The 13,996-nt window shown below is 42.0% G+C and overlaps 1 protein-coding gene across 7 annotated transcripts in view; it reads left to right on the forward strand.

Annotated features, from left to right (window-relative positions):
* ZC3H14 (zinc finger CCCH-type containing 14) overlaps positions 1–13,996 on the forward strand; it is a 223,213-nt gene that overhangs the window by 19,666 nt on the left and 189,551 nt on the right. For all 7 annotated transcript variants that reach the window (XM_069208142.1, XM_069208145.1, XM_069208146.1 and 4 more), the window contains exons 2-3: positions 9,410–9,452; positions 12,354–12,468. In XM_069208142.1, the coding sequence (XP_069064243.1) occupies positions 9,410–9,452; positions 12,354–12,468 (158 nt within the window). The remainder of the gene's footprint in view (positions 1–9,409; positions 9,453–12,353; positions 12,469–13,996) is intronic.

Below are 13,996 nucleotides of genomic sequence, written 5' to 3' on the forward strand. Positions count from 1 at the left end.
ACTAGGTAGCCCATTTATAAGTAAATGACAACATGTCTACAATTTGTTAGAATAACTACAGGATTCACAATTTTTAGAAAACCGAATTCAGATGTGGAAACACCAAATGGGGTATCCTTTTAAATGTTCAAGCTTGAACAACCTACAGACAAATATAGGTGATCACTAAATAGCTGAGAAGGTTATTTCCCTAACACCAGGGACATCTCTGTACAAAAGGTAAATAGGGCACCCTAAGCATACAAGAGAAAACTACTCAGAAGATTTGTTAAATAAGTATCTGACCTTGATACGTTGGTGGCACCATGTTATGCTGTTCCTACTTTAGTAATAGGACTGCGTGTTAAGAATGGCAGAGCGGAAAAGTGCTGGGAGACTGAATCCATCCATCCACACAGTTAGTAACTGCCAGCCTAACTCCTGGGTAGCTCACAATGCCTCACCCAAACCTCTAAACCCATTGGGGTAAAAGTTGACTATGGCAACCTGAACACGAGACTCCAACTACCAAGGGAAGCTGTGGAAACAGATCTTACCCCTTTCGTACTATTATCCTGCATGCCAAGGATAGACAAACAGATTCAAAATTAGTCTCCAATACATTTATTGAAACAATTGCAATCTAGCATATAAAGAGTAAGCTGTGATTATCAGGCAGATGAAAAAAGCAAGGTAATCAGCATTATGAACATGGAAAAGAAGATAAACAGTCCAACGATGATGTATGTGGTTCTGAATGTACTAGAGGCTCTTACATAACCCTATGTCTATTCTAAGAGCATAGCGGTTGTAACCCTCTGCCTAGCCCGATCTAAGGGATCAGGCCCAGCCCCATACCTGGAAAGTGTCAGGAATCAGCCTGTGTTGTAGATTGCAATCCCCCCAGGAAGCTGTCAGATCAGCTCCAGCCGAGCTGCATGTCACACAGTGTGCATCCCAGGATAGTCATGGCCGGAATGCTCTTTGCCCTCCTTGGTTCAGTGCCCTGTTTATATAATAAATCATACCACATTGGAAGTACAGTTCCTATGCTATGTTGTGTCTAAGTGGTGGAAGCTGACTCCTGAATGAGCAACACAAGCTAGTATATAGCATGCCATGCCCCATAGCCTTGGAGAGAACATACTGATTATATGTGGTAGAAAGGATAACTAAACTAGCAGCATGTTCCTTGCTTTCTTAGAATAGAAGCGCACTGTGTAAAAACCATTGCTAAAAAGCAGCCTTACTAAAATGAATAAAATGTGAATAAAACATTGTTAGACCTGTCAGCTCTTGGCGTGGTTTCCCCTGTCTTTTTGGCTTCTGAGCTCTTGTTATGATCCTGTGCTGAACATTGTTTTTGCTGGCTTTAGGACTCTGGGCAATTTACCACTGCTGACCAGTGCTAACGTGCAAGTGCTTCCTGCGTAAATTGTGATTATGATTGGTTATCCATGATTGGCATATTTGTTGTACTGGTAAGTCCCTGGTAAATGGCACAAGAGGTGCCAAGGGCCTGTAAATCAAATGCTACTAGTGGGCCTGCAGCACTGATTGTGCCACCCACATGTGTACCCCTTGAAACATGTCTCAGACCTCTGTGTGTGACGTGTTAAACTGCTTTTTGACCTGGCAAGTGTACCCACTTGCCAGGCCCAAACCTTTCCTTTTACTACGTGTAAGTCACTCTGTGGTAGGCCCAAGGCAGTCCCATCGACAGGGTGCAGTGTATCTAAAAGGTAGAACATGTCCAGGTGTGTTTTACATGTCCTGATAGTGAACTACTGCCAAATTCGTTTTTTACTATTGCAAGGCCTATCTCTCCCATAGGTTAACACAGGGATTGCCTTGGAATATCTTTTTAAGTGCAGATTTACGTTGGGAGCGGATAAAGATGTGGAGTTTGGGGTCTCTGAACTCTCCAATTACAAATACATCTTTTTGCAAAGTTGTTTTTTAGATTATAAGTTTGAAAATTCTGCTTTTAGAAAGTGGGCATTTTCTTGCTTAACAAGTCTGTGCCTCAGCCTGGTGGTGGAATACACATCTGGGTTAGACTGACAGTTGGGCTGTTTGTGAATGCACTCTAGACAGTGAAACAAAAGGAGCTGAGGTGTGTATTGCATATCCTGCTGAGTCTTCCTGAGATTGAGTGGGAGGGAGGAGCTGACACCTGCACTTGAAAAGGCTGTGCCTGCCCTCACACAATACTGCCTCCATGCCGCTAGAGTGTGTCTGGGGCAGGCCAAGGAAGAGGCAGTGTTGTGTGCATTACAAAGACTTTCCTTTGAAGTTTGCCTACTTAAAAGGCAGAAATTAGTATACATATTGGACTGTTGACCCCCCAACTTTAGATTATTTCTGGATCAAGAGGAACCTCTGCCAAGGAGAAGAGCTTGATACTTGAGGAGGACTTGCCACTCTGCTGTTGCTTTGCTGTGCTGGTGTGCCACTGCTGCTGCTTCTGCCTTAAGAGTGACAGGACTGGAGTTTCCTTTCTGAAATCCTGCTTTCGAAGTTTCTCCAAGGGCTTGGACTGAGCTTGCCCCTGTTCTGAAGTCTCTGAGCCATTAAAGACTTCATCTGTCAGCACATGGGCTCTTTTGCCGAGACACCTACCCTGCCAAGTGGTGCCACATCAAGTCCCTGTGCCCTTGAAAGGAGAAGCTGATGAACCCAAGGTGAAATTCCACACACATCAATCAGCAGCAGAAAAATCAATGCAGTGCCTGCATCGTGGCTGAAAAATCGACGCAGCACCAGTGAAATCGCTGGTTCAGTCCAGATTCATCGCAGCAGTGCGACAGGATATTGCCACGCATCGTCCATGGGAGTCAAATCTTCAACATTACCACACAGACCTGAGGCTGCCGGGCATCGGTCGATGCACCCCTTCCCTGCGACAAAAGAATTGATGCATTGCTTACCAATCATAGAAAGAATTGATGCACTGCCTCACTTGCAAGTAGGGAATCGACGCCTTGCTTGCTTTCGGATGCATGCCCACCCCAGCAGCTTTATTTTTTACACATACCAGGGACTTTGTGCTAAAACAATTCATGCATTGATTTCTGTGAATTAAGACTCCTTTTTTTCTCTTTTAAAAATTCACATCTTTGCTTGTGTATGTTGGATTTTTGTTGCTTTGGTCTTGTTTGATTTAGATACATTTTTGATATTTTCCTAAACTAATGTGGAGTCCCTTTGTGTATTTTTTCACTTAGTTACTGTATGTGTTTGTGCAAATATTTTACACATTGCCTCTGAGAGAGGCCTGACTGCTTGTGCCAAGCTAACAAGGGGTGAGCAGGGGTTATCTTAGGTGTCTGACTCCCTTACCCTGGCTAGAGTGGGGGTCCCCACTTGGACAGGATGTAAACCACGGACAGCCAGTGGAGAGTTTGTCTGGATCCTGAGATGTGATTCATATGTTGAAGTTTATGGGCTTAGTGTAGGCCTTTGTTTTCAGTCTTTGATATTGCCATTCTACTCTTTGCCCTCCCTAATTATATGGTATTTGCATGGCTTGGCTTATGCATGGTTTCTTAAAGCCAAACCAGACCCTTGCTCGCCTCTGGCTTCCTCTATTAATTTGCTGACACGCCCATCTCTGATTGCAGCTCTGGTTTAGTATGTGGGGCCCTCAGTCACTTGATAAAATGATTTGTAAAAGGCAAGGACTGGAAACACAGAGCCCTGCCTACATGCACTGATTTGACAACTCTACCATCAAGGCTCTCATAGTAGAGACAAAGAACTGCGCACAGTGAAAATACATTTAAAATACATGATCCCACGGCAGGAACATTAGGCCGTAATGTTGTACATGACTGTAGCCATGAGTTCCCAGGGAGAACTACCTGACCCAGGTGAGTCAGGTAGGGGAGTACCTTCTGGGTGTAGAGGAAGGGTGTTTGGAGTGTGTCAGTGTTTTGCTTTCACTAATGACCGAGCTGACAAAAATCTCTGGAATGCATTTCTTAGTTTAAAGAAGACATTTATTATTACTTCACCACAAGGTTCCTAAAAAGGGATTAGTAGGTTGGAGGCACACGTTTAAAAATAGTCACATCAATGAAAGGAAAATATATCAAAGTGATTCTCAACTGCATTGTACACAGCAAATATATGTGATTATATTATAGCATAAATGCAAAACAAAGGATGAAGTCAAAATTCATCACCGTCGGGCCTGCCAAGGCTCTTCATTTTTCTCATGCCAGCAAGTTGATGACCCTTGTTCAACTGCGAGAAAGAGATATCCACCCTCACGGGACAAGTGTCTGTGTCAGGCATTTGATGTCCAATCCTGACCGAGGTCTCAGAAATTTCCCTCGCTACTGACCAGGGCCACCTTTTTATATCCTAAACAATCATGGAAAAAGCCTTCTGAAAGACGCTTCCCTCTCAGATGTAAATATTCAAAACATGCTCGCTACTTTAGGTAAGAGTTGGAAGAAAAAACTTTAAATATTGGCCAACATTTCAAGGCTCCCTCTTCCTAGGCCAACCTGTTCCCTGCTCTGAAGAAAAACAAAAAATATGCGCTTCTTTATCATGCTATCGTGTTCGGTAAGATAAAATACGAAGAACACAAGCTTAGTTTGCCATGTGGAAAAACACAGCTCATCTGTAAGGTCTCAACTGCAATGTCTAATGCCACGATAAAGCCATTAGGCTGAATACAAAATGTAATCTGCAACTGGTGAACATTGAACAACTAATATGCACAGTGGTGAAACACAAAGTCAGTGGTCAAACCTACCTATTTTCACTACAGTCAGCCAAATGCATTTTTGGCTTGGTACTTGGTTCTGAGGTCCCTGAGTCGCATCTGCTATGTCTGTTTTTCTCATCGGTCTGGTTTTTCCACAAGCAACTTCTAACTGGTTAATTGTTTGGAGAGAAAACATGAATATGTAGGGCTTGATTCATAAAGTTAACTTACACTTTTGAGTACGATCTCAGGAGGAGTTATCCCTCCTCATCAACAGCCTCAATCTCCTAGCTGGATCATTTGGAATGTGTTCCATCTCCCCTCAGAAGAGCCATTGGTGTATCATTTTAAAAATGGACACTGTTGCTGCAGTTCAGTATGTCAAGGGTCTGTAGGGCAACTAACTCTTGCTTATTAGCAGACATTGCCGAAACCTTTTGACACTACTACCTGGCTCACAACATATCTGTACTGCCAATGCATCTTCCAGACAAGGAGGACAGTGTGGAAGACCGGAATTTACATAATCTCAGAGATTCCAGCGAGTGGAAATTTAATTAATCTTTGTTTGCCAGGATATGGGAAAAATGAGAACAATGTCAAAAGGAATGTTTTGCATCTTGCCTGACTTTCAAACTGATTTATTTTGGAGTTGGGGATTAGATTCTCGGTAGTGGCAATGGATTCCTTTTTGCTTGACTAGAAGGGCTCAGATTATGTATTCACTCCCTTAACCATGCTTCTGAGCGTATCACTCCAGATCTTAAAGTAGAGAGCAGAAGTGATTTTATTTTCTACTTAGTAGAGGACATTGACTTGGTTCCCAGGCTTCCTGGAGCCATTGAGCCAACAACTCTGGATTCTTCATGAAATTCTGAATCTTCTCCGGGATATTATAATATCTACAGCCTGAAGACTTTCTGGAGACTTTGGCAAGTGTCAAAACTTTCTGAACAAGCTCTGTCTCATCGATAATGCCTGGTTCTGCTCGAGTCACTGATCAGCAGGCTGTATATTCACACTCCAGAGCATGGAACAGGATGTGAACCTCGTAAAAGAAGATGTGACCTTTTTGGTAAATTTCCTGGCATCTTTTGCAGCTGTGAGCCTCTCTTATAGAACAGTGAATTCCTACCACTCTTCAATTCAGCTGTTCCCATTCCTGTTGCAGCTCACCCCATTGAGGAATTCTTTGGTTTCCAAATTGTTGCAGGGTATTCGATTTTATTCTGCCCTTCAACTGAGATACTCTGTTCTATGGGATGCCTCTGTGGTGCTGAAGTTTCTCCTGCCTTGGCCTGACAGTAAGTATCAATCCAAGCAACAACTTTCAGTTAAGTTGGCTATTCCTCTTGTAAACAAAAGTGTCAGGCACTCTTTCAGTGGATATACTTTTCTACAATCTACAAGAACAAAGTCCATTTGGACAAGTATCTTTCCCAGACTTTTAAGGAGACCAGTAACTGTGTGTGGTAAACCTATAAGTCTATGAAAGTGTCATTCCTAACCTCAGCTCAACACTTTGTGACCAATTACCTTTTCGTTTTCTTTTTGTTCTTTGACAGAATTTAAAATTCTTATTCATGTTTGAGATAAGCTTTTCTATTGTTCAGCAACAAGTGAATGGTGTACTGGTATCCTAGACTGTTTAATAACTTAGTGTGGGCATAGCTGACCACATCAGATAGCAGACACAGATGATTTGGCTCTGGATGGGCCCCGTTATGCAGTGCTACATTATTGTGCTAAATCCTTCACATACAGGCATCATCAAGCATGCAGCTGTAGTGTCCAGGGAGATTACAGTTCCTGAGGAAGTAGGTGCAGTTATGATGGTCTCCCCAACTGCTCATGCTCTCTCTGCTGCAACTGAGGCCTATGGTAATCTGATTGGGAACTTCTGGATTCCACTCCTAAGTATCTCCCTCTTCCTGTGCAGTGTGCCCAACAGCATTGCATGAGTGTGCCTGAATGAAAGCCCCAATCTTCTGTACCACACAGTGGAGATCACTGGGATGGCCTAACATATGTAGTATAAAAATGTATGATATGCCAAACCGCTGGCTCACTTGGAGGCAACTGGTAACCCTGGTTGCGATACACACTACACCACTTTGAAAAGGGAGGCCTGAGCGGCCATGGTAACTCAATTAACAAGACTTCAAACATGGTAGAAGGCAAGAGTAACATGCCCTTGTGGAAAGGGCTAGATAGACAAATGTGCCAAATCTGTGACAGAGGCAGTCCAACAGCTGCTGCGACTCATGGCATGGCAGCAGATACCACTATGCTGTCTACGGCACAGATACTACAAACTACCCAGGATAATCGATTCTAGGTGGAGGGTAATAGTAGAGAATTCGGTTTAGTTGTCACTCTACGTCCAAGGCAATCTCTGCACAGTGGCACCCAGTTTTGAAAATCCATTTTTATAATTCTAAATCCCTTGAGCTGCACATTGATAAAAAACAGCAGAGAAGCTGGGACCTCAGCCTGACCACCAACACCCCACCCACCAACCCCACAAGGTTAACTTGTGAGACAAGTTGAGGGGCTGGCTTACACTTCCCTCACTGGAATAGGCAGAACAACATCAAAAAGATTATGCGCCCAAGACTGCTTTACGCACTCTAAAATTACCTTTTGAGATTCTAACGTTTTTAGAGTTAAATCGCAGGTATGTGCAAACTTAGTTTTGGCTAAATAAACAGCTCAATTTGTTCTTCATTAAATGTGTCCATTTGGTTTATGATGGCAGGCAGTCGCGGCTGACTTCCAGCTCTACTTCTGATGCTCAGCTTGTCATGGTCAATGACTAGCTTTTCGGATTGAGAGATGACTGTGCAACCCATTTAGAAAGGGATCTGTTTAAAGGCTGCCCCCTTCTGGCCTCACTGTATAAAGCCACCACTCCAGAGTCACTGCCCTTGATGACAGTGGTTACTCCTGGACTGCTGGTGCTTGAGCTTTCTAGTGGATGGACCGGAGTCAGCAAACATATGCACGAGAATGCCCTGTGGTGTGGTAAGTGGCTGATTCTTGTGGCCTCACTGGACAGTTTAAGAGCACAGAATCTCAAAGGAATCTTCAAGACAAGGGATCTATACGAAAGAGACCACATAAAGCCCTTAGACACATTATGCGACGTTCTACAGCTTCAAAACATTACTGGTTTATGGAAACCTACAATTATGCCTGTACTGAATAGAATTGTCACTTCTTCTGAAGTGTAGCACTTAAAAAGCAGAAAATATGTTAGAACGTCTGATCAGAAATAGCACCTCCTGCATTTATAGATAGGGTAATAATTGCACTGGACACCATTTTATAGTTCTGAGCACAATGAGAATGACATCGAAATACTAGAGGAAGTGGACAGAAGACAATATAAACATTTGCACTTTAGCAATATTCGTCCGCTATCAACTGATCAAAGTAAAAAAATTTCACAGTGCGCTATACACCTGAACAACTATGGAAAATGGACAGAAACAAATCCACCTGCCTGCAGGCCATTTCAGGCTGCTGCAGGCACTTTTAGCTGTATAGTATTCTATCACCAGTGGTGGGTGGCCAGTGGAATTAGACCCTACTGTAGGACCTCTAGAGATTATGGAAGAGCAGCAAAACTCAATGCGCACACCACTTCCTGAAGTGGATGATTAAAGAGAGAAATGGCGAGACAGTGATGCAATGCCAGACCCTTCCAAATGGTTTGCTGACGGAAGGAAAAGGATCACAGTATCTGTGTGGAGGAAGGAATATAAGACCGGGTTATCCTGGGGTACAGAAGAAAATTTAGGAGGAATTATGGGATTGGTTCCGCTGTTTCAGAACCTGTATCATGGTAGACAACGAAGTACACCGGGAAGGACATTATCTTTTAACCTGTAAAGTGTGACAGGTTTAAATGTATTTACTGTATGAACTGTGCAATTATTAGCCTATTAGAAAGTGGCAAATTGCTTGAATAAACGAATCGCGCAAATTCAACAAAATGTGAGATGTTATGTTATGTTAATGTGTTTTATATAGCGCCATACTACCCGGAGGCTTCGTAGCGTTAGTCCAGTTTTGACTTAAACTAGGATAATACAGTTTTAATATGCCCAAGCTAACTAGGAGCCATGGGTCTCTTCGACAAAAAGTGGGGCTATCTGAAATTGAAGTAGGGGTTGCACAGCGGGAGCACAAAGAGACTGGGGACATCAAAGATATTAGTATCACACGAGCTACGGTGGTTTCGTCTGTGGAAATTAGGAGTTCGTTGTTTTCCAGTCAAGGCCAGTATTCCGGCTTCGTTATGTAAAGTGAAATTCAGTAAAAGCTATTGAGACGTAAATGTACTGCCTTTTGTTGCTTTATAACAAGTTATAGTAATGTTCTGCATGCTGCTTATCTGAATGAACATGCATTACAAAAAATTATAAAAAGGACATTCTAATGTGTTAGCTTATATTTTGGTAATTTATAGTTGTTTCACCTGCTCTCCTGACTAGATTTTGACCAAAGATTCTCTTACATCTTAGTTTTTTCCTGCCTCAACTCACACTTGAGTTTTAACCCTATTATTATTCACAGTGTACGAAAAGAGGAACCCCTGGTTGTGTCATCTGAGAGAAATTACATTTTTGGGGGGAGACAGTTTGAAGCACATGATTTTCTTACTGTGCCCCTAATTTGCATCATTATTTTTTTCATTCTCTTTAGGGCGCCATCAAGGGAAAATTGCAGGAGCTTGGTGCATATGTTGGTAAGAGAGTTTTCATGCGCTAATGATGTGTTCTTGTTAGCTGTAATAATTAGACCTACCCCTCTGTTACATGTCTGTATCTCCAATATGCAGAAAAAGAATTGTACGTTCATGTATACCTCCATGCACATGGGCCCTTTTGTTCTTATGATAACAAAAGGTTGCCGACCGAGGTGCTTAATGTAAACAAGTGAACACTTTTTGTTGTCAGAATCTCAGAACCGGCTCGTGTGTAGGACCTGCCTCTTCGTGTATAAACAGCAGTTCACAAACCAGAGTGTACACATTTCATACCAGCTGTCTTACATACCCAGTTTTGGGATGCCACCGATGTTGTAATTATTTCCGTCACAAAATGTATATTCATAGGAAGTTACAAAACCTCTAGTCGCATCAATTAATAATGAGACCGGAGGCATTTTTCAAACTTCTACAAAAGCTGGTGAATTCAGGATGAATGCTTGCGCGGAATGGCAGACCTCCCTTCCACCTGAGTTCATATTTCTGCAAACAGATTTTTTTTTTAAATAACTGCAATGTTAACCTTGATTGAAAGACATTGGGGAAGCATATAGTGACCCACGGGAACACAGTCTGTCCCACCTTTCAAGACCACCTGGGGAAAAAAAATACGTTGCAGGTTTCCTTTTTCCGAATCTGTTACTCCGCCATCTCTACGACTCACAAACAGGAGGGTGGCCTTTTTCATGCCTCTTCGCATTAAAGATTTTTAATGAGTTGCGAAAGCCATTTGGCAAATCGGAAAGGCATTTCTGGCTCACAACATTTCTTTTGTACGTTGCACAATGGCATTTTGCGGTCGCTAACCCTATGTTTTTGCTAACCGCAGGCTTTGCAACCACGAACTAACTTTGTACATATAGCTCAGAGAGTCTCATTCTGAGTTTGAAACAAGAGTTACAAAATAATCGTGCTGCCTGTACTCGTGCTGATGCTCAAATGGTGTAAAAATAGTACAGGTTTTTAATGGTGATCAATCAATTAAGCCATCCAAATTAAATGACATACCATTAAAAAAAAATTAAGCAGAGGTAGGTACGTACCTTGCGTGGGGAGGAGAAGTTAATGACAGGGAACCATAGTACAGAGTTTGCAGGTGATGGGCTCTGCAGGTTTAAGGGATACGGCTGAGACTAATAAATATATGCATCTGTTGCAGTAAAGCACAGCATATTATTTTTTTTTTTACTAGGTGGTAGGGTTTGAGAGATGTACAGAAGTGCTCAACTTTCACAATAATTAAAAAATTAAAACATAATTAAAAGGCAAAAGAAATATTTTTGCAAAAAAATACGGTTTCAATCACTATTTTGAATTAAGATATTTAATTGATGGGTTTTGAACCTTTACTTTTAAGGTTGTTAAATTAGATCCAATTAAAGTTAGTGACACATTGTCTTTTAGTGTCAAAAACTGCAAGCGTCAGCACAGAGGCTACTGCCTTCTTCGCTGTGAAAAAGAGATCAGATAAAGGCTAGTTGCACCAGCTGCAAAATAGCTCCTTATCTTGAGATGAAAAAGTCTGACAAAAGTGAGAATTGCCTGCAAAGAAGAGACGTAAACAGTCTTAACGTAGAGGTGCACTGATGTTAATGGCCAGGTATATCAAACTCTAGAACTGTTTCACAATTTCTTCGGAGGTATGTTGTTGAGGCTTCTTTCTAATGAACATTGCCACACCCCTAAGGCGCTTCCTCTAAACAAGTACATTCAAGAAAGTAACCTTGCTAGATGTAAATAAACGTTGAAGCAAATATATTTATTGAGAAAGTATTTAACTGCAGCAAGACCTCAAAAAGTAATGTAAACCCCTTCTCAGATGTCTTTACATATATTTTAAATAAATATTAATATGTAGCACCACAAGTAAGTATCATTTGTCACATCCTGGACAGGCACGCTGCTCATCCTGCCATTCAAAGTCATACAACAAATAAATACCAACCACACAAACAAATCACATGACTTAAAACCAAAACGTTTTGCTTTATTATTGCTTGTTTCTATTTCACGCTGTGTATGCTGTCTTTGAAACACTTCACTTTCTTCTCAAATAATTATTTTAATAAACTTTGATACATTGTCAGAACTTTTAAATATTTTAAAGTGTTGCATAGTCTTCGGGAAAAATTCAGAAAAACAATCATGCAAGTTTTGTAGGAAACAGATATTGATACCTGTCCCCCTTCCATCGACTTGGAAAATTTAGCTGGAAGAAATTTTTTTGTGCGGTAATTCTGCTGTAGAACTTTGTTGGACAAGAATTCTCTCTTGCACTCTCTACTTTTCTTCAAGATTTCACCACTGAAGTTGTATTTTCACTTACTGCTATTCTCACCCACCCACCAAAGCCATTGGAGGGGCAATATTCTACAAGGCAGGAGTTTTGTTAATGAAACTAGCATGGTGTTAATCATTACTAGTCAAGACAAAATGGAATTACTATTACCTTTATAACTCCATCATCAGGAAAAATTGTACACTAAGGATGTCCGTCTGCCTTTGTGTTAGTGAGAGTCTCTTTTCTCTTTTCCTCCTTGCTTCCGTTGCAATGCTTATAGGACCTCAGGCTTTAGGAATGTTGTGTTTTCAGATTGTTCTGCTAAATATTCCTTTATGCCACTGGAGTCAATTGGCCAAAATTGATTAGATTCCCTTTATTTACTTATCATGAGGGAATACTCCTGTGGTTTGTAGAGGGCATTATTCATTTCGCCATTTAAATTACTTTTTTGGGGAGAATCTCCAGCTTAAGTAAACGAGACTGGAGCTTTATTGTCCTTTTCATATCTTTATGGTACTACAAGCAAGCTATCTAATGAGCCGAGTGCTGTAGTTTGCTGATTGTGCACCTTCATAGCTCTCCTTTTTTTACCACAGATGAAGAACTCCCGGATTACATCATGGTCATGGTTGCCAACAAGAAGACTCAAGAGCAGATGACAGATGATTTGTCACTCTTTCTAGGAAGCAGTACAAGCAAATTTACAGTTTGGTACGGTCATTGAATTACTGATGTATAAATGTTTCTCACTTGAAATTTCGTGCTTGTTGGTCAAATTGCTGGAAGCATAATTTTGTGCTTTGCACAGTGGAAAGCGTTCTTTATTGGCCACTGTAAAGAAACTGTTTTATAATATGATGTGGTTGCACTACCTCACCATTTAATAAACTCGCCTTGGGTCTAGTCAGGCTTATTGGCAATACCTTAGCTCAACCTTGGGTAGCTGTGGCTTCGAGCAGAAAAGCTTTGAGCAGTGAGGCTTTGTCAAAGGGACACGTCCGAATCTTTTAGAAGTAAAAAGGCAACTTAATAAAAAGATGTATGAGACAAAGAAAATCTAACACCAATTTATTTTAAAAAAGGTTCTTATTTTTGTGTATTTTTAGACACCAAAATGAACAAAATCCACTGGAGAATGATTAAGCAAACAATAAATCACTGCTTTTCATTCACAAGCAAGCATTGGCAATACATGTGGTTAGTGGTTACTTGGAAAACTTTGTAAAGTTGTGACCAATTACTCCGTCCCAATTTGGGTGACCAGCTCTGGTAGGGACCGAGTCATTGGGACCAATGAGGCTTGGCAGGACAATTACCGTGCTGTCTAGGCAGTCTTGTCCTGTCCAGTTCCAATCTCCATGGGCGAACCACGATAGATGTCAATGAAGTAAATGGTCCTGATCCAAGGGATACAAGATGCTGAAGGATGCTAATCTGGTGACGAGGGTTATACTGGGGCCACCCTTCAGTCCACGAACACAGTGGGGCAAATTTTACCACAGAGGTCGATGTACCTCAACATCTGGTTGAAGCCCAGCCATAAACCACTTGGCACTTATCTACTGGTCCCTGGTTACAGTGAAACCATCAGTTCTCTTTAACTGAGACTAATATCTGTCTTGGGAGCCCAAACTGCACTCTGGCAACTCTCCCTGGTCCTGCAGATTCGGGTGCAACTTTTGAATGTTGAGAGTCTATCTCTCGGCCTCATTTCAGTCGGTAAGCCGCGGTCAGGCAATCTTGGCAGCCAGCTTGCCAAGGCATGCTTCTTCAGCATTTGTGGCCCTCTATAGCTGTAAAAGTCAGCCAACAGGCTCTTGGAGTAACTTCTGTCTGGGGCTTGGGGATGACTTTTCCTTGAGTAGGGGATCACAAGCACAGTCCTACCTTTGATAGCCCAAGGTTCAGCAGGTGCAGCCCAGTGTTTGGTGCAGCCTCTCTTCACTGGGTCAAGGGAAATGCAGAGCAGTCCTTCTTTGGTCATTTCTCCAATGCAGACGTGATCTGAGGTCTGGGTGCCTGGAATGGCACTTTTATACCCAGAACACGCAGTGAGGGGATGCAGTGGCTACTAGTCAATAGGCTACCAGGTCTCCTCCTTCCTGATGTCAACTTCCTGTCAAGTGTGACATCTTGCTGTCCTAGAATCCACTATTCTCTCCACTCCCAATATGGCAGAACCCCCCTGTGTGTGTAGAGCTTGATAGTCCACTAAGGGCTACGCACCAAAGGAAAACTG

The sequence above is a fragment of the Pleurodeles waltl genome, chromosome 9 (genome assembly GCF_031143425.1).
Source record: "Pleurodeles waltl isolate 20211129_DDA chromosome 9, aPleWal1.hap1.20221129, whole genome shotgun sequence".
Taxonomy (NCBI): domain Eukaryota; kingdom Metazoa; phylum Chordata; class Amphibia; order Caudata; family Salamandridae; genus Pleurodeles; species Pleurodeles waltl.